Below are 20925 nucleotides of genomic sequence, written 5' to 3'. Positions count from 1 at the left end.
GTTTAATCTGTAGGTGTTACAGGTCTCCTTTAAGACTCCATAGTGTTTAATCTGTAGGTGTTACAGGTCTCCTTTAAGACTCCATAGTGTTTAATCTGTAGGTGTTACAGGTCTCCTTTAAGACTCCATAGTGTTTCATCTGTAGGTGCTACAGGTCTCCTTTAAGACTCCATGGTGTTTAATCTGTAGGTGCTACAGGTCTCCTTTAAGACTCCATGGTGTTTAATCTGTAGGTGTTACAGGTCTCCTTTAAGACTCCATAGTGTTTAATCTGTAGGTGCTACAGGTCTCCTTTAAGACTCCATAGTGTTTAATCTGTAGGTGCTACAGGTCTCCTTTAAGACTCCATAGTGTTTAATCTGTAGGTGTTACAGGTCTCCTTTAAGACTCCATAGTGTTTAATCTGTAGGTGTTACAGGTCTCCTTTAAGACTCCATAGTGTTTAATCTGTAGGTGTTACAGGTCTCCTTTAAGACTCCATAGTGTTTAATCTGTAGGTGTTACAGGTCTCCTTTAAGACTCCATAGTGTTTAATCTGTAGGTGTTACAGGTCTCCTTTAAGACTCCATAGTGTTTAATCTGTAGGTGTTACAGGTCTCCTTTAAGACTCCATAGTGTTTAATCTGTAGGTGTTACAGGTCTCCTTTAAGACTCCATAGTGTTTAATCTGTAGGTGTTACAGGTCTCCTTTAAGACTCCATAGTGTTTAATCTGTAGGTGCTACAGGTCTCCTTTAAGACACCATAGTGTTTAATCTGTAGGTGTTACAGGTCTCCTTTAAGACTCCATAGTGTTTAATCTGTAGGTGTTACAGGTCTCCTTTAAGACTCCATAGTGTTTAATCTGTAGGTGTTACAGGTCTCCTTTAAGACTCCATAGTGTTTAATCTGTAGGTGCTACAGGTCTCCTTTAAGACTCCATAGTGTTTAATCTGTAGGTGTTACAGGTCTCCTTTAAGACTCCATAGTGTTTAATCTGTAGGTGTTACAGGTCTCCTTTAAGACTCCATAGTGTTTAATCTGTAGGTGTTACAGGTCTCCTTTAAGACTCCATAGTGTTTAATCTGTAGGTGTTACAGGTCTCCTTTAAGACTCCATAGTGTTTAATCTGTAGGTGTTACAGGTCTCCTTTAAGACTCCATAGTGTTTAATCTGTAGGTGTTACAAAGCAAACATTGGTGTCATATGAAGCTTTACCATTTGCTTTTTATTATGACTAGTATTTTGATTTCATCAACAATCTTTTCTACATTTTGAATATAGAAAAATATACATATGAATATTGCATTTTTTGGGAGGGTAGGGATTTAGCAAGGTTTTCTGTATGTGGTTGAACATAATTTAGACTATGACTAGTTATGATCCCATTTGTAAACACTACCAACGGAGTGAATGTGAAAATGGATTCAAAATGGCCGCCCTTTGCTGGTGATTTGCAGGATGTGCAATAACACAAGTAATAGGAGGGCTGTGATTGGTTACATTGCATACAATGCCAATTTCTCTGTATAATGGGCCATAACTTTAAAACTCAAAAGGAATCACTCAGTAAGGTAACATATAGCGCCTGTGATATCATTAGGGGGTCGTTGTTAGGTTAATAGGAGGGAGAGGTCAAAAGTCAGATTGCTGTTTAATACATAGTCAACTGCTTCCTGTTAATAGTAGATAGCCTCTTCAGGTGGTTAGTTGCAGCAGTGTAATTCTGCCTGTTTCAAGTGCCTTCTGTCATTCAGGTCCTTGGGGATGATGTAATGTTGGAAGGGAAAGGATTGTGCTGAATGGAGTGATTATAGCCAACTGTGTGCTACACCTGCATTGCTTGCTGTTTGGGGTTTTAGGCTGGGTTTCTGTACAGCACTTTGAAATATCAGCTGATGTACGAAGGGCTATATAAATAAATTTGATTTGATTTGATATTTCTGACCCTGCACCAGTGATGTAGGATGTCACCATGACACTAAGGGATTTCCATGCACTCCCCTGAGGCCCACTTCTGCCCCTTCCTTTCCTAGTCTTAAGTGATGGGTGGACTGGAGAGAGGGAAGATGAGAGGAAGTAAGATGAGAGTGAGAGGAGGTGTGGGTGTTGCAGTGTAATCCTCTTGTCCGGCTGGTGTTAGGGGGTGATTGGATGAATTAATGAGAGCTGAAGACATAGCAGACAGCAAGGCAGACCCAGGCAGTGGGCAGGCGAGGGGCAGTGGCCTGGAACACACACACAGCATGGGTCAGGTCCGGGCAGGGCAGGACTGGAGGCTCCTGCCTCTCTCAGCTGTACTAACACAGACACATTGTATGGTCTCTCTCTGTCTTTCTGTCTCTCTCTGTCTGACACGTACCACCCTGGCTCGACTAGCCTAATACCTCTCCTCTCCTCCATGCTAAATGTCACTCAAGGGGTTTGTGTGTGTGAGTGTGTGTGTGTGTGTGTGTGTGTGTGTGTGTGTGTGTGTGTGTGTGTGTGTGTGTGGCAGCGGTTGCCACTCTGTCTCTCTCCCCTGGCTCTGACAGATATATTGAACAAGGAGACAGGAGGAAGATGGAGGAGAAGGAGATGAGTGAGACCGTGGGAGGATAGGGACAGAGAGAGCGAGACAGAGGAGAGTAGGGCTGGGCGGTATCTAGATTTTCACATCATCATACCGTCCTTCTCTCATCCTGGGATTTACGGTATTACCGGTTTAGTACACAAGGGGGTGCCAACAAAACCCCCATTGGGTGTCTACCAGAATGCTAATGAAATTAGCACAAATAATTGTGAATTTCCATGGAGGATGCCAGCTAAATATGCTAATGAGCAGAAACGCATATAAACATATTGCAAATACAGGCAATCCAGTTCATGACGTTATACATGTATAGGTAGGAGGTCATTTTTGGTGAGTTTTGGACATTTACAAGCAAATGGGAAAGAGAGACAGCAAATGAACAGAGTTTTGAGGCATGCTTGTCTGAAGGAAGAAAAGTACTGGCTCTGGAGTAGCATGTGTACACGCTGTGTCTGTCTGGAGTAGCATGTGTACACGCTGTGTCTGTTTGGAGTAGCATGTGTACACACTGTGTCTGTTTGGAGTAGCATGTGTACACACTGTGTCTGTCTGGAGTAGCATGTGTACACACTCTGTCTGTCTGGAGTAGCATGTGTACACACTGTGTCTGTCTGGAGTAGCATGTGTACACACTGTGTCTGTCTGGAGTAGCATGTGTACACACTGTGTCTGTCTGGAGTAGCATGTGTACACACTGTGTCTGTCTGGAGTTGCATGTGTACACACTGTGTCTGTCTGGAGTAGCATGTGTACACACTGTGTCTGTCTGGAGTAGAATGTGTACACGCTGTGTCTGTTTGGAGTAGCATGTGTACACACTGTGTCTGTTTGGAGTAGCATGTGTACACACTGTGTCTGTCTGGAGTAGCATGTGTACACACTGTGTCTGTTTGGAATTGCATGTGAACACGCTGTGTCTGTCTGGAGTTGCATTCGAAACACTGTGTCTGTCTGGAGTATCATGTGAACACACTGTGTCTGTCTGGAGTAGCATGTGAACACACTGTGTCTGTCTGGAGTAGCATGTGAACACACTGTGTCTGTCTGGAGTAGCATGTGTACACACTGTGTCTGTCTGGAGTTGCATTCGAAACACTGTGTCTGTCTGGAGTAGCATGTGTACACACTGTGTCTGTCTGGAGTTGCATTCGAAACACTGTGTCTGTCTGGAGTAGCATGTGTACACACTGTGTCTGTCTGGAGTAGCATGTGAACACACTGTGTCTGTCTGGAGTAGCATGTGTACACACTGTGTCTGTCTGGAGTTGCATGTGTACACACTGTGTCTGTCTGGAGTTGCATGTGAACACACTGTGTCTGTCTGGAGTTGCATGTGAACACACTGTGTCTGTTTGGAGTTGCATGTGTACACACTGTGTCTGTCTGGAGTTGCATGTGAACACACTGTGTCTGTCTGGAGTTGCATGTGTACACACTGTGTCTGCCTGGAGTAGCATGTGTACACGCTGTGTCTGTCTGGAGTTGCATGTGAACACACTGTGTCTGTCTGGAGTTGCATGTGTACACACTGTGTCTGTCTGGAGTAGTATGTGTACACGCTGTGTCTGTCTGGAGTTGCATGTGAACACACTGTGTCTGTCTGGAGTTGCATGTGAACACACTGTGTCTGTCTGGAGTTGCATGTGAACACACTGTGTCTGTCTGGAGTTGCATGTGAACACACTGTGTCTGTCTGGAGTAGCATGTGAACACACTGTGTCTGTCTGGAGTTGCATTCGAAACACTGTGTCTGTCTGGAGTTGCATGTGTACACACTGTGTCTGTCTGGAGTTGCATGTGAACACACTGTGTCTGTCTGGAGTTGCATTCGAAACACTGTGTCTGTCTGGAGTTGCATTCAAAACACTGTGTCTGTCTGGAGTTGCATGTGTACACACTGTGTCTGTCTGGAGTTGCATTCAAAACACTGTGTCTGTCTGGAGTTGCATTCGAAACACTGTGTCTGTCTGGAGTTGCATTCGAAACACTGTGTCTGTCTGGAGTTGCATTCGAAACACTGTGTCTGTCTGGAGTTGCATTCGAAACACTGTGTCTGTCTGGAGTTGCATTCGAAACACTGTGTCTGTCTGGAGTTGCATTCGAAACACTGTGTCTGTCTGGAGTTGCATTCGAAACACTGTGTCTGTCTGGAGTTGCTAGGGAAACAGGCTCGGAGAAGAGGGGGGAGGAGCAGACAGGCAAGCAAATCCAAATCCAGAACTCATCCAAAGCGCCTTGACTTCTCAAACACGGGCAGAAAGCTAACACTATATGATGTCCCATCTCCATATTAATTCAGCCACTTACTTAGATAACTAGCAAGGTAAACTTAGGGGTTGAGTTAATGCAGAATTCTGCGATTTTCACACAGGAAAAAAAGACATAAAAACGCATAAGAAATATCTTGCTATGTTTTTGTAAATGCAGATTTAAAATGCTTGTCATTGTAATTTCTGCTCGGTGTCTCAGTTGCACTTCTCCACTCTGATGAGAATTTCCTAACAGGTATTATAAGCAGACCACTCTCTGGCTGATATGGAGTCACTTTTCTGATGTGGAGCTACTTTTCTCTGGTGTAGCCTAACTTTCTCCGGTAAAATGCCAAATTGACTTTAGGCAAAACATTATGAAATGTAGCTGGTTACATTCCTTCCATGATGAACATTAGAAATATGATGGCCATGCATCGTTTTTGCCAAAAAGAAAAATACCTAGCTTTTTCATTGTAAGCTCATTTACTTGTGTGGCTGCTACGCCAAATAGCTTGGCACATCTGTTGTCATCTGATGAAAATGAAGCTATTTTCTGCCGAATGTGTTGCACTAATGTATTTTCTATGAAGGAAAGTTACACGCCCCACTTATCACTCTATTTATTGAAGCAACAAAAAACACTGTTGAATTAATTTCAATAGAAAACGTGACCTCTGTCAATACACAGCTAGACTCACCGTCTCCCGCTGTCTCCCGTTATGCTGTCATAGCATTAAGATTCAATGGAATTAAGATGATTTTAGTGCTACCGGTACAATGCTTTTGGGAAATTCAGCCTTGGGGGACTACGGTAAACTCCTAATGTAAAATACTGACCTCATTCTGCTGTCTCGTAAACAAGTTGACAGCAGGTGTTTACTTAAGAAGTAGCTACAAATATGACAGTTTATTGAAAAACTTCAAATAAATAGTTTAAACGGTATTGATGGTATTGAAAAACCATCCCGTGGATATTTCCAAATACGGTGTACTGTATATACAGGGCATTCAGAAAGTATTCAGACCCCTTCCCTTTTCCACATTTTGTTACGTTACAGGGGGAAAATGTATTGTAAATAAAAACAGATACCTTATTTACATGACTATTCAGACCCTTTACTGTGAGACTCGAAATTGAGCTCCTGTTTCCATTGATCATCCTCGAGTTGTTTCTAAAACTTGATTGGAGTCCACCTGTGGTAAATTCAATTGATTGGAAATGATTTGGAAAGGCACACGCCTGTCTATATAAGGTCCCACAGTTGACAGTGCACGTCAGAGCAAAAACTAAGCCATGAGGTTGAAGGAATTGTCTGTATAGCTCCGAGAAAGGATGCTGTCGAGGCACAGATCTGGGGAAGAGGACCAACAAATTTCTGCAGCATTGAAAGTCCCCAAGAACACAGTGGCCTCCATCGACCATGAACCCGATGGTCACTCTGACAGAGCTCTAGAGTTCCTCTGTGGAGATGGGAGAACCTTCAAGAAGGACAACCGTGGGCCTCCCGAGTGGAGCAGTGGTCTAAGGCACTACATTGCAGTGCTAGCTGTGCCACTAGAGATTCTGGGTTCGAGTCCAGGCTCTGTCGCAGCTGGCCGTGACCTGGAGACCCATGGGGCGGCGCACAATTGGCCCAGTGTCGTCCGGGTTAGGGGAGGGTTTGGCCAGCAGGGATATCCTTGTCACATCGCGCACTAGTGACTCCTGTGGCAGGCCGGGTGCAAGGCTGGTCGTCAGGTGTACGGTGTTTCCTCCGACACATTGGTGCGGCTGGCTTCCGGGTTGGATGGGCATTGTGTCAAGAAGCAGTGCGGCTTGGTTGGGTTGTGTTTCGGAGGACGCATGGCTCTCAACCTTCGCCTCTCCCGAGTCCGTACGGGAGTTGCAGCGATGAGACAAGACTAACTACTACCAATTGGATACCACGAAATTGGGGAGAAAAAAGGGGTGAAAATACAAAAAGAAGAACAACCGTCTCTGCAGCGCTCCACCAATCAGGCCTTTATGGTAGAGGGGCCAGACGGAAGCCACACCTCAGGTAAAGGCACATGACAGCCAGCTTGGAGTTTGCCAAGGCACCTAAAGACTGTCAGGTCATGAGAAACAAGATTCTCTGGTCTGATGAAACCAAGATTGAACACTTTGGCCTGAATGCCAAGCATCACGTCTGGAGGAAAGCATGCTGGTGGCAGCATCATGCTATGGGGATGTTTTTCAGCGGACTGGGAGACTAGTCCGGATCGAGGGAAAGGTGAACAGAGCAAAGTACAGAGACATCCTTGATGAAAACCTGCTTCAGAGCGCTCAGGACCTCAGACTGGGGAGAAGGTTCTTCCAACAGGACAACGGCACCTAAGCACACAGCCAAGACAATGTAGGATTGGCTTTGGGACAAGTCTCTGAATGTCCTTGAGTGGCCCAGCCAGAGGCCGGATTTGAACCCTATCGAACATCCTGAAAACAGCTGTGCAGTGACGCTCCCCATCCAACCTGACAGAGCTTGAGAGGATCTGCAGAGAAGAATGGGAGAAACTCCCCAAATGCAGGTGTGCCAAGGTTCTACCTTCATACCCAATAAGACTCGAGGATGTAATCGCTGCCAAAGGTGCTTCAGCAAAGTACTGAGTAAAGGGTACTATACTTATGTAAATGTGATATTCACGTTTTTAAAATTATTGTAAATTAGCAAAAATATCTGAAACCCTGTTTTTGCTTTGTCATTAGATTGATGGGGGGGCACAATATAATCCATTTTAGAATAAGGCTGTAACGTAATAACATTTTGAAGAAGTAAAATGGTCTGAATTATTTCTGAATGCACTATACCGGCCAACCATAGAGGAGGGAGAGAGCAGGAGAGACAGAGGAGAGCAGCTATGGACAGGAACTATTTATAATACAGTACCCCCTCACTGCACAGCTGGCAGTGGCACCAGCCCTACCCTACACTACATTCTGCAATTTCCCCTCAGCCGTTTCCATGGAGACCCTGTGATTGATGGGGTCGTGGCCCCTGGTGGGAGCGGCTTTCTTTGGCAGCTCCCCTCACAGAAATATAAGAGCTGACTGAGGAAGCACACCCAAGAAGTTGACGAGGTGCAGAGCAACGGGGACCATAAACTTTAAGGGCCGGTTTCCCGGACCCTGATCAAGTCTAGTCCTGGACTGAAATGCATTTTCAACGTAGAATCTGGGTCCAGGAAACTGGCCCTAAAAATAATAATTTAGCAAACAGCCTCTAAATAATGAATAACTAGGATTGATATAGAGCAGGGGTGTCGAACTCATTTTGCCCCGGGGGCCAACGAGGTCTGGAGGGCCTCACTGAAAATGAGTTATATTTCCTTCCTAATGAAAAGCATGAGCTGGCGCACAACACCAAAAAAGGTTGGTAAAGGTTCTGAGTAACGGCGAGTTAACTTTGTGCTATAAAAATAAATAGTGACACACACTATACAAGCTCCCAGTCATTTATTGGGTAAACCACCTACGTTTCAGCATCACAGTGCCTTCTTCAGGGTGATGTCATGAATCCTTCAACCAGGTTCTAAACTGTGCAACCAATGACAACAGTGAGGGGCGTGTCATAGTTATTAGGGTGATGAGAATGTTTTTTTTCTTCTTTTTTACTGTTAAAAGACAATAGTTTACAGCATGTTGAATATATTAGGCTATTGTTATCATATTACAACATAATTAGATATTATACATAGTCATAGCATAGTACATTATTATTTAATTTCATATGCATTTCCTTGTTGCCATTTCATTTCATTCTTTGTCACGTCATCTTTTTGTTGAACCGTAATGCATCATAAGCATCATCGACAGGAGGAACGTCGATAAGCTGTAGAAAGAACAGCAGACTTGCTCATAAAAATAAATATTTCCTTCCCGTCCAAATTTGCATTAAAAAAATGCAAAAAATCTATCAATAGTTTGGGGTATTTTCAATTCTCCCTGACTGTCTAGTGATTACTAGAGGGCCGGACAGTCTACAGACTGTAGGAATATAGGTCCGTTGTCATTTCTACACAGTTTCCATTTGGTTTGTAATTTTAAATTATATTGAGTTTGTTCTTTTTAATAGTTTTTACTGGACCTACTCATATAGAGGGACTTTATTTCTACTGAAGTCCCTCTCAGTGAAGCAGTGTTTTAAACCATGGCTCTGTTAGGTTCTGGTGCTACTCTCTCTCTCTGTGTCTCTCTCTCTCTCAATTCAATTCAATTCCATTCAAGGGGCTTTATTGGCATGGGAAACATGTGTTAACATTACCAAAGCAAGTGAGGTAGATAATATATAAAGTGAAATAAACAATAAAAACTAACAGTAAACATTACACATACAGAAGTTTCAAAACAATAAAGATATCTCTCTCTCTCTCTCTCAATTCAATTCAATTCTCTCTCTCTCTGTCTGTCTGTCTCTCTCTCTGTGTCACTCTCTCTCTGTCACTCTCTATCTCTTTCTGTGTCACTATCTCTCTCTGTGTCACTAGCTCTCTCTGTGTCACTCTCTCTCTGTGTCACTATCTCTCTCTGTGTCACTCTCTCTCAGTGTCTCTCTCTCTCTCTCTCTCTCTCTCTCTGTCACACTCTCTGTCACTCTCTCTGTGTCACTCTCTATCTCTCTCTGTGTCACTCTCTATCTCTCTCCGTGTCACTGTCTCTCTCTGTTACTCTCTCTCTGTGTCTCTCTCTCTCTCTCTCTCTCTCTCTCTCTCTCTGTCCCCTCTCTCTCTCTCTGTGTCACTCTCTCTCTCTCTATCTCTCTCTCTGTGTCACTCTCTCTCTGTGTCACTCTCTCTCTCTGTGTCACTGTCCCTCTCTGTGTCACTGTCCCTCTCTCTCTGTGTGTCACTCTCTCTCTCTGTGTCACTCTCTCTCTCTGTGTCACTGTCTCTCTCTCTCTCTCTCTCTCTCTCTCTCTCTCTCTCTCTCTCTCTCTCTGTGTCACTCTCTCTCTCTGTGTGTCACTCTCTCTCTCTCTCTGTCACTCTCTCTCTCTGTGTCACTGTCACTCTCTCTCTCTCTCTCTCTGTGTGTCACTCTCTCTCTCTCTGTGTGTCACTCTCTCTCTCTCTCTGTCACTCTCTCTCTCTGTGTCACTGTCACTCTCTCTCTCTCTCTCTCTCTCTCTCTCTCTCTCTCTCTCTCTCTCTCTCTCTCTCTATCTCTCAATTCAATTCAATTCGCTTTATAACCAAGGGTCAAAATAACCATACATTCAACAACAACAATAAGCACACAGTAGAGGACATGTGCAAGTTGATTGGTCTGTCAGACACTGTTCCTCAATTTATGGCAGGCAGCAATGTAGTGCGCTGCCAACCCACAGCTCTCTGCGTCCTCCCCCAACAGGACGGGTAGCCTACTCTCATCAGAGAGATCTTTGAAACCTTTAAGGGTTTCAAATTTGGGAAAATTACACTCTCTAATTGTTTTATATTTTTGACATTTTGTCAGGAAATGCAACTCCGTCTCAGGTTCTGCTGTGGTGCAGTGGTTGCACAGCCTTTCCTCTACAGGGAGCCAGGTTTTCCTGTGTCTACCCTTCTCAATGGCAAGGCTGTGCTCACTGAGCCTGTACTTTGTCAAGGTTTTTCTAAGGTTTTGATCAGTAACCATGGTCAAATATTTAGCCACGGTGAACTGTCGATTTAGGGCCAGATAGCACTGCAACTATGTTGTAATTTGGTTTATCCTGATTGATTGGATGTTTTGGTCCTGAGGCTTCAGTGTGTTAGTAGAACAGGTTTGTGAACTCAGCCCCAGGACCAGCTGGATGAGGGGACTCTTTTCTTTGCTCAGCTCTTGTCATTGCAGGGCTTGGTAATGATATGAGGGGGGGGTCACAGTATTTTAGATGTTTCCAAAACTTAATTGCTATTTTTTGAGTTTTTATTATTAGTGGATATTGGCCTGATTCTGCCCTGCATGAATTGTTTGTAGTTTTCGTCTGGACATGTAGGAGAATCTTACAGAACTCTGCATGCAGGGTTTCAATGGGATGTTTGTCCCATTTGATGAAATCTTGTTTTGCAAGTGGAACCCACACCTCACTGCCATAAAGTGCAATTGCTTCAATTACATATTCAATTACTTATTAATTTGTTTTAGCCAAATTTTTATATATTTCAATTTGAATTGGCTTTTTAATGGCGTAGAATACCCTGTGTGCTTTCTCTCTCAGATCATTCACTGCCTAATTAAGGTGTCCAGTTGAGATTATTTTTAAACCTAAGTAATTGTTGTGTGTGCAGTACTCTATATATTTTGTACCAATTGAGAACTTTAGTTTAATTCCCTGAGATCCGGATCTTCTCTGGAAAATCATTATTTTAGTCTTTTTTGGGGTTTACCTCCATGGCCCAGGTCTGGCAGTACTGCTCTAGCATGTCCAGGCTCTGCTGTAGGCCATGTGCTGTGGGTGACAGCAGGCATAGGTCAAATGCGAAGAGTATGCATTTCACTTCTGAAATGTGGAGACTAACACCAGGGGCTGAGGATTTTTCTAGAATGGTGGCCAATTTTTTAATGTAAATATTGAAGAGTGCAGGGCTCAGATTGCAACCCTGGTGAAGGCCCCGCCCCTATCTCTCTCTGTGACACTCTCTCTCCCTCTGTGTCTCTCTCTCTCTCTCTGTCACTCTCTCTCTCTCTGTGTCACTCTCTGTCACTCTCTCTCTGTCACTCTCTTTCTCTGTCACTCTCTCTTTCTCTGTCACTCTCTCTCTGTCACTCTCGCTCTCTGTCACTCTCTCTCTGTCACGCTCTCTCTCTGTCATGCTCTCTCTCTGTCACGCTCTCTCTGTCACTTTCTCTCTCTCTCTCTGTCACTCTCCCTCTCTTTGTGTCACTCTCTCTCTCTGTTATGCTCTCACTCTGTCACGCTCTCACTATCATTCTCGCTCGCTCTCTGTCACTCTCTCTCTGTCACTCTCTCTTAGGGACAGGCGCTCAAGTACAGTAGGTGGCGCTAATGCACAATGACTTTGGATGCCAGCCGCGGGTAAACCCCACAGAAGAAGGGGCGAGGTCGACAACGGTAGCTGGTTAGCCATACACCGGTGGACAGCGTCCTTCGTCCCGGCCTGTCCGGCACTGTTTTCCCGCAGTTCTGTTAATGACGACGAGGGCAGGTGTTCGGCAGGCGGAAGCGAAGGACACCTTGTACATAGCAGGTGGGGACAACACTGTATTCTAGTTAACTATCAAGCTAGCTAGTACACGGTGTACACGGCAGATGCAGCCATGCAGGAACTTCACAAATTGCGAGCTGCAGTTACACACTATTGAATTTCTCTGTATAAAATGGACGATCATTTTTAAACTATCAGAGATCCCACTCTGGATCTTTGATATGTGATATGCCTGTAGAGTATATTATGTTCACCAATATATAATACCAATATATAATACCAATATATAATACCAATATATAATACCAATATATAATACCAATATATAATACCAATATATAATACCAATATATAATACCAATATATAATACCAATATATAATACCAATATATAATACATATATATATATTTTAGAAAAGCCAAATGAAAAATGGTATGTTTTCAATATTCATACTAGTCATATTACAGAGCAAAGGTAAAGCTTCATAAGACACCAATGTTTGCTTTGTAGCACCTACAGATGAAACACTATGGATTCTTAAAGGAGACCTGTAACACCTACAGATTAAACACTATGGAGTCTTAAAGGAGACCTGTAACACCTACAGATGAAACACTATGGAGTCTTAAAGGAGGCCTGTAGCACCTACAGATTAAACACTATGGAGTCTTAAAGGAGACCTGTAACACCTACAGATTAAACACTATGGAGTCTTAAAGGAGACCTGTAACACCTACAGATTAAACACTATGGAGTCTTAAAGGAGACCTGTAACACCTACTGATTAAACACTATGGAGTCTTAAAGGAGACCTGTAACACCTACAGATTAAACACTATGGAGTCTTAAAGGAGACCTGTAGCACCTACAGATGAAACACTATGGAGTCTTAAAGGAGACCTGTAACACCTACAGATTAAACACCATGGAGTCTTAAAGGAGACCTGTAACACCTACAGATTAAACACTATGGAGTCTTAAAGGAGACCTGTAACACCTACAGATTAAACACTATGGAGTCTTAAAGGAGACCTGTAGCACCTACAGATTAAACACTATGGAGTCTTAAAGGAGACCTGTAACACCTACAGATTAAACACTATGGAGTCTTAAAGGAGACCTGTAACACCTACAGATTAAACACTATGGAGTCTTAAAGGAGACCTGTAACACCTACAGATTAAACACTATGGAGTCTTAAAGGAGACCTGTAACACCTACAGATTAAACACTATGAGGTCTTAAAGGAGACCTGTAACACCTACAGATTAAACACCATGGAGTCTTAAAGGAGACCTGTAACACCTACAGATTAAACACTATGGAGTCTTAAAGGAGACCTGTAGCACCTACAGATGAAACACTATGGAGTCTTAAAGGAGACCTGTAACACCTACAGATTAAACACTATGGAGTCTTAAAGGAGACCTGTAACACCTACAGATTAAACACCATGGAGTCTTAAAGGAGACCTGTAACACCTACAGATTAAACACTATGGAGTCTTAAAGGAGACCTGTAACACCTACAGATTAAACACTATTGAGTCTTAAAGGAGACCTGTAACACCTACAGATTAAACAATATGGAGTCTTAAAGGAGACCTGTAGCATATATGTCAACAATCCTTCCTCCAAAATTCTATTCTATGGATTACATTTCTTGAAATTCCCCTCAAATCATGGCCTTTTTTTGCCTGGTATTCGTGATGAATCACTCGTGTTCTACTACCACAGTAGCGAGTGGACCACAATAACTCTGTTTTTAGGCCTAATAGTTTGTTCTGAATATTTGAAAGCATCTCCCAAACATTTCAATATGTGTGACACACAGTCTGAACCATCCTAATTCTGTAATCTGAAGGTGGCTGGTGAATTGTGTTTTGTAACAAATACATCTGCTTCTTATTGATCTGATTTGGTTTTAATCTGGGATTGATTGGAATATCCTGGGTAAATCTGTGATTGATTGGACCGTCCTGGGTAAATCTGTGATTGATTGGACCGTCCTGGGTAAATCTGTGATTGATTGGACCGTCCTGGGTAAATCTGTGATTGATTGGACCGTCCTGGGTAAATCTGTGATTGATTGGACCGTCCTGGGTAAATCTGTGATTGATTGGACCGTCCTGGGTAAATCTGTGATTGATTGGACCGTCCTGGGTAAATCTGTGATTGATTGGACCGTCCTGGGTAAATCTGTGATTGATTGGACCGTCCTGGGTAAATCTGTGATTGATTGGACCGTCCTGGGTAAATCTGTGATTGATTGGACCGTCCTGGGTAAATCTGTGATTGATTGGACCGTCCTGGGTAAATCTGCGATTGATTTTAATGTCCTGGCCAACGGCCTATGACTAGGTAAACTGATCTGTGATCTGTTGCAGAAATGAATTCTGTCTAAAACCTCTTAGACAGAACCTTTTCTCTGATGTATGTAGTCTGTGAAGACTCACTGTGTTGTTACACAAGGCAAGGAGAAGGATGAGGGCCTGGCACAACGCCAGCAGTTGTCTTGTTCAGTGTTTCCCAACTCTGGTCCTCCAGTACCCCCCAACAGTACACAGTTGTCTTGTTCAGTGTTTCCCAACTCTGATCCTCCAGTACCCCCCAACAGTACACAGTTGTATTGTTCAGTGTTTCCCAACTCTGATCCTCCAGTACCCCCCAACAGTACACAGTTGTCTTGTTCAGTGTTTCCCAACTCTGGTCCTCCAGGACCCCCCAACAGTACACAGTTGTCTTGTTCAGTGTTTCCCAACTCTGATCCTCCAGTACCCCCCAACAGTACACAGTTGTCTTGTTCAGTGTTTCCCAACTCTGATCTTCCAGGACCCCCCAACAGTACACAGTTGTATTGTTCAGTGTTTCCCAACTCTGATCCTCCAGTACCCCCCAACAGTACACAGTTGTCTTGTTCAGTGTTTCCCAACTCTGGTCCTCCAGGACCCCCCAACAGTACACAGTTGTATTGTAAACCCGGACAAACACACCTCGTTCAACTAGTCAACTAATCATCAAGGCCTCAATGAGTTGAATGAGGTGTATTTGTCCAGGGATACAATACACATGTGTACTGTTGGTTGGTACTGGAGGACCAGAGTTGGGAAACACTGGGCTAGGGTACAGCAGGTGTGTGTGTACAGTGTGTGTGTGTGTATCAGGTAATATCACTGATGTGATCAGTGGCAGGTCCTAGTACTCCTGTCCTCTGCTAATGTTATTTAACAGAACAAACAGTGGACATTTCCTATTTGCCACATAGAGACGCTAATCCACCTTACTGCCCGCTTCGCCTTCTAATAAAAGACGTGACTTCATTCACCCACGGCGTGTGTGTCTAACCCTTCAGGGAAACTCACGAGCTATGTTTCAGGCCTTGTTAACGAGCCTACAGGGAAACTCACGAGCTATGTTTCAGGCCTTGTTAACGACCCTACAGGGAAACTCACGAGCTATGTTTCAGGCCTTGTTAACGAGCCTACAGGGAAACTCACGAGCTATGTTTCAGGCCTTGTTAACAACCCTACAGGGAAACTCACAAGAGCTATGTTTCAGGCCTTGTTAACAACCCTACAGGGAAACTCACGAGCTATGTTTCAGGCCTGGTTAACGACCCTACAGGGAAACTCACAAGAGCTATGTTTCAGGCCTTGTTAACAACCCTACAGGGAAACTCACAAGCTATGTTTCAGGCCTTGTTAACGACCCTACAGGGAAACTCACAAGAGCTATATTTCAGGCCTTGTTAACGACCCTACAGGGAAACTCACAAGAGCTATGTTTCAGGCCTTGTTAACAACCCTACAGGGAAACTCACGAGCTATGTTTCAGGCCTTGTTAACGAGCCTACAGGGAAACTCACAAGAGCTATGTTTCAGGCCTTGTTAACGAGCCTACAGGGAACCTCACAAGAGCTATGTTTCAGGCCTTGTTAACGACCCTACAGGGAAACTCACAAGAGCTATGTTTCAGGCCTTGTTAACGACCCTACAGGGAAACTCACAAGAGCTATGTTTCAGGCCTTGTTAACGAGCCTACAGGGAACCTCACAAGAGCTATGTTTCAGGCCTTGTTAACGAGCCTACAGGGAAACTCACAAGAGCTATGTTTCAGGCCTTGTTAACGAGCCTACAGGGAAACTCACAGGAGCTATGTTTCAGGCCTTGTTAACGAGCCTACAGGGAAACTCACAAGAGCTATGTTTCAGGCCTTGTTAACGACCCTACAGGGAAACTCACAAGAGCTATGTTTCAGGCCTTGTTAACGAGCCTACAGGGAAACTCACAAGAGCTATGTTTCAGGCCTTGTTAACGAGCCTACAGGGAAACTCACAAGAGCTATGTTTCAGGCCTTGTTAACGACCCTACAGGGAAACTCACAAGAGCTATGTTTCAGGCCTTGTTAACGAGCCTACAGGGAAACTCACAAGAGCTATGTTTCAGGCCTTGTTAACGACCCTACAGGGAAACTCACAAGAGCTATGTTTCAGGCCTTGTTAACGACCCTACAGGGAAACTCACAAGAGCTATGTTTCAGGCCTTGTTAACGACCCTACAGGGAAACTCACAAGAGCTATGTTTCAGGTCTTGTTAACGAGCCTACAGGGAAACTCACAAGAGCTATGTTTCAGGCCTTGTTAACGAGCCTACAGGGAAACTCACAAGAGCTATGTTTCAGGCCTTGTTAACGAGCCTACAGGGAAACTCACAAGAGCTATGTTTCAGGCCTTGTTAACGAGCCTACAGGGAAACTCACGAGCTATGTTTCAGGCCTTGTTAATGAGCCTACAGGGAAACTCACGAGCTATGTTTCAGGCCTTGTTAACAACCCTACAGGGAAACTCACGAGCTATGTTTCAGGCCTTGTTAACGACCCTACAGGGAAACTCAGGAGTTATGTTTCAGGCCTTGTTAACGAGCCTACAGGGAAACTCACGAGCTATGTTTCAGGCCTTGTTAACGACCCTACAGGGAAACTCACGAGCTATGTTTCAGGCCTTGTTAACGAGCCTACAGGGAAACTCACAAGAGCTATGTTTCAGGCCTTGTTAACGAGCCTACAGGAGCTATGTTTCAGGCCTTGTTAACGAGCCTACAGGAGCTATGTTTCAGGCCTTGTTAACGACCCTACAGGGAAACTCACAAGAGCTATGTTTCAGGCCTTGTTAACGACCATACAGGGAAACTCACAAGAGCTATGTTTCAGGCCTTGTTAACGACCCTACAGGGAAACTCACGAGCTATGTTTCAGGCCTTGTTAACAACCCTACAGGGAAACTCACAAGAGCTATGTTTCAGGCCTTGTTAACGACCCTACAGGGAAACTCACGAGCTATGTTTCAGGCCTTGTTAACAACCCTACAGGGAAACTCACGAGAGCTATGTTTCAGGCCTTGTTAACGAGCCTACGGGGAAACTCACAAGAGCTATGTTTCAGGCCTTGTTAACGACCCTACGGGGAAACTTACGAGAGCTATGTTTCAGGCCTTGTTAACGACCCTACAGGGAAACTCACGAGAGCTATGTTTCAGGCCTTGTTAACGACCCTACAGGGAAACTCACAAGAGCTATGTTTCAGGCCTTGTTAACGAGCCTACAGGGAAACTCACAAGAGCTATGTTTCAGGCCTTGTTAACGAGCCTACAGGGAAACTCACGAGCTATGTTTCAGGCCTTGTTAACGAGCCTACAGGGAAACTCACGAGCTATGTTTCAGGCCTTGTTAACGAGCCTACAGGGAAACTCACGAGCTATGTTTCAGGCCTTGTTAACAACCCTACAGGGAAACTCACGAGCTATGTTTCAGGCCTTGTTAACGACCCTACAGGGAAACTCAGGAGTTATGTTTCAGGCCTTGTTAACGAGCCTACAGGGAAACTCACGAGCTATGTTTCAGGCCTTGTTAACGACCCTACAGGGAAACTCACGAGCTATGTTTCAGGCCTTGTTAACGAGCCTACAGGGAAACTCACAAGAGCTATGTTTCAGGTCTTGTTAACGAGCCTACAGGAGCTATGTTTCAGGCCTTGTTAACGAGCCTACAGGAGCTATGTTTCAGGCCTTGTTAACGACCCTACAGGGAAACTCACAAGAGCTATGTTTCAGGCCTTGTTAACGACCATACAGGGAAACTCACAAGAGCTATGTTTCAGGCCTTGTTAACGACCCTACAGGGAAACTCACGAGCTATGTTTCAGGCCTTGTTAACAACCCTACAGGGAAACTCACAAGAGCTATGTTTCAGGCCTTGTTAACGACCCTACAGGGAAACTCACGAGCTATGTTTCAGGCCTTGTTAACAACCCTACAGGGAAACTCACGAGAGCTATGTTTCAGGCCTTGTTAACGACCCTACAGGGAAACTCACAAGAGCTATGTTTCAGGTCTTGTTAACGACCCTACAGGGAAACTCACAAGAGCTATGTTTCAGGCCTTGTTAACCACCCTACAGGGAAACTCACAAGAGCTATGTTTCAGGCCTTGTTAACGACCCTACAGGGAAACTCACAAGAGCTATGTTTCAGGCCTTGTTAACGACCCTACAGGGAAACTCACAAGAGCTATGTTTCAGGCCTTGTTAACGACCCTACAGGGAAACTCACAAGAGCTATGTTTCAGGCCTTGTTAACGACCCTACAGGGAAACTCACAAGAGCTATGTTTCAGGCCTTGTTAACGAGCCTACGGGGAAACTCACAAGAGCTATGTTTCAGGCCTTGTTAACGACCCTACAGGGAAACTCACAAGAGCTATGTTTCAGGCCTTGTTAACGAGCCTACAGGGAAACTCACAAGAGCTATGTTTCAGGCCTTGTTAACAACCCTACAGGGAAACTCACAAGAGCTATGTTTCAGGCCTTGTTAACGACCCTACAGGGCTATGTTTCATTGTGCATCTAGATGCTCTTCCCCTGTGGTAGAGCGGTTAACCTCTTGAGGGTAAATCAGTTGAACAGCCCAGTTGAACAGCCCTGTTGACCAGCCCAGTTGAACAGCCCAGTTGAACAGCCCAGTTGAACAGCCCAGTTGAACAGCCCTGTTGAACAGCCCAGTTGAACAGCCCTGTTGAACAACCCTGTTGAACAGCCCTGTTGAACAGCCCAGTTGAACAGCCCAGTTGAACAGCCCAGTTGAACAGCCCTGTTGAACAGCCCTGTTGAACAGCCCAGTTGAACAGCCCTGTTGAACAGCCCAGTTGAACAGCCCTGTTGAACAGCCCAGTTGAACAGCCCAGTTGAACAGCCCAGTTGAACAGCCCAGTTGAACACACACACAGGTTTCTGTTAGTAAGATGTGGCGCCGGACATTAGACCGGCAGCATTTCTTTTACCAGACATTTGAGAAATTTACCCGACCCACATCCATTGGGTGCTTTACCTCATAATGACGCCCACCCACGTCCACTCATAATGACAACCACCCACGTCCACTCATAATGACACCCACCCACGTCCACTCATAATGAGGGCCACCCACATCCACCCATAATGACATCCACTCATAATGACATCCACCCACGTCCACTCATAATGACATCCACTCATAATGACATCCACTCATAATGACATCCACCCACGTCCACTCATAATGACATCCACTCATAATGACGTCCACCCATAATGACATCCACTCATAATGAGGGCCACCCACGTCCACTCATAATGACATCCACTCATAATGACGTCCACCCACATCCACTCATAATGACATCCACCCACGTCCACTCATAATGACATCCACTCATAATGACATCCACTCATAATGAGGGCCACCCACGTCCACTCATAATGACGTCCACTCATAATGACGTCCACTCATAATGACATCCACTCATAATGACGTCCACTCATAATGACAACCACCCACGTCCACTCATAATGACACCCACCCACGTCCACTCATAATGAGGGCCACCCACATCCACCCATAATGACATCCACTCATAATGACATCCACCCACGTCCACTCATAATGACATCCACTCATAATGACATCCACTCATAATGACATCCACCCACGTCCACTCATAATGACATCCACTCATAATGACATCCACTCATAATGACATCCACTCATAATGAGGGCCACCCACGTCCACTCATAATGACATCCACTCATAATGACGTCCACCCACATCCACTCATAATGACATCCACCCACGTCCACTCATAATGACATCCACTCATAATGACATCCACTCATAATGAGGGCCACCCACGTCCACTCATAATGACGTCCACTCATAATGACGTCCACTCATAATGACATCCACTCATAATGACGTCCACTCATAATGACATCCACTCATAATGACATCCACTCATAATGAGGTCCACTCATAATGACATCCACTCATAATGAGGGCCACCCACGTCCACTCATAATGACGTCCACCCACATCCACTCATAATGGTATCCACCCACATCCACTCATAATGATGTCCACCCACGTCCACTCATAATAATGTCCACCCACATCCACGTATAATGACGTCCACCAACATCCACCCATAACGACGTCCACCCACGTCCACCCATAATGCCGTCCACCCATAACGACGTCCACCCACATCCACCCATAATGGCGTCCACCCACGGTGCTCAGAATGACAGATGTCACTTTTGGATTGTGGCAATTCATATTAAGGCATGCAAATCGGCAGGTAGCCTACTGGTTAGAGCGTTCGGCCAGTAACCGAAAGGTTCTGGATCAAATCCCTGAGCTGACAAGGTAAAAATCTGTCGTTCTGACCCTGAACAAGGCATTTACCTCACTGTTCCCCGGTAGGCTGTCATTGTAAATAGTAATTTGTTCTTAACTGACTTGCCTAGTTAAATAATGATGTGCGGTCCTTCTTACCGAATTCTGATTCTGCACTTTAAAGATGTTAGAATGACTGTCCACATTTACTTTTCCACAGCCAACAAGATGATTAACTTATAGCAAAATCACTAGCCTGTCAATCTATTACCCACCA

The 20925-nt window shown here is 44.6% G+C and overlaps 1 protein-coding gene across 1 annotated transcript in view; it reads left to right on the top strand.

The window, feature by feature from the left end:
- The window catches only part of LOC109899709 (protein phosphatase 1 regulatory inhibitor subunit 16B-like), a 181031-nt gene that overhangs the window by 24654 nt on the left and 135452 nt on the right, over positions 1-20925 (top strand). Inside the window, 1 exon segment of the mRNA XM_031825888.1 lies at positions 11757-11990. Coding sequence (XP_031681748.1) covers positions 11933-11990 — 58 coding nt within the window. The 5' untranslated portion in view covers positions 11757-11932.

This window comes from Oncorhynchus kisutch, linkage group LG1, assembly GCF_002021735.2.
Source record: "Oncorhynchus kisutch isolate 150728-3 linkage group LG1, Okis_V2, whole genome shotgun sequence".
Taxonomy (NCBI): domain Eukaryota; kingdom Metazoa; phylum Chordata; class Actinopteri; order Salmoniformes; family Salmonidae; genus Oncorhynchus; species Oncorhynchus kisutch.
This window is presented reverse-complemented; position numbering and strand designations above follow the sequence as displayed.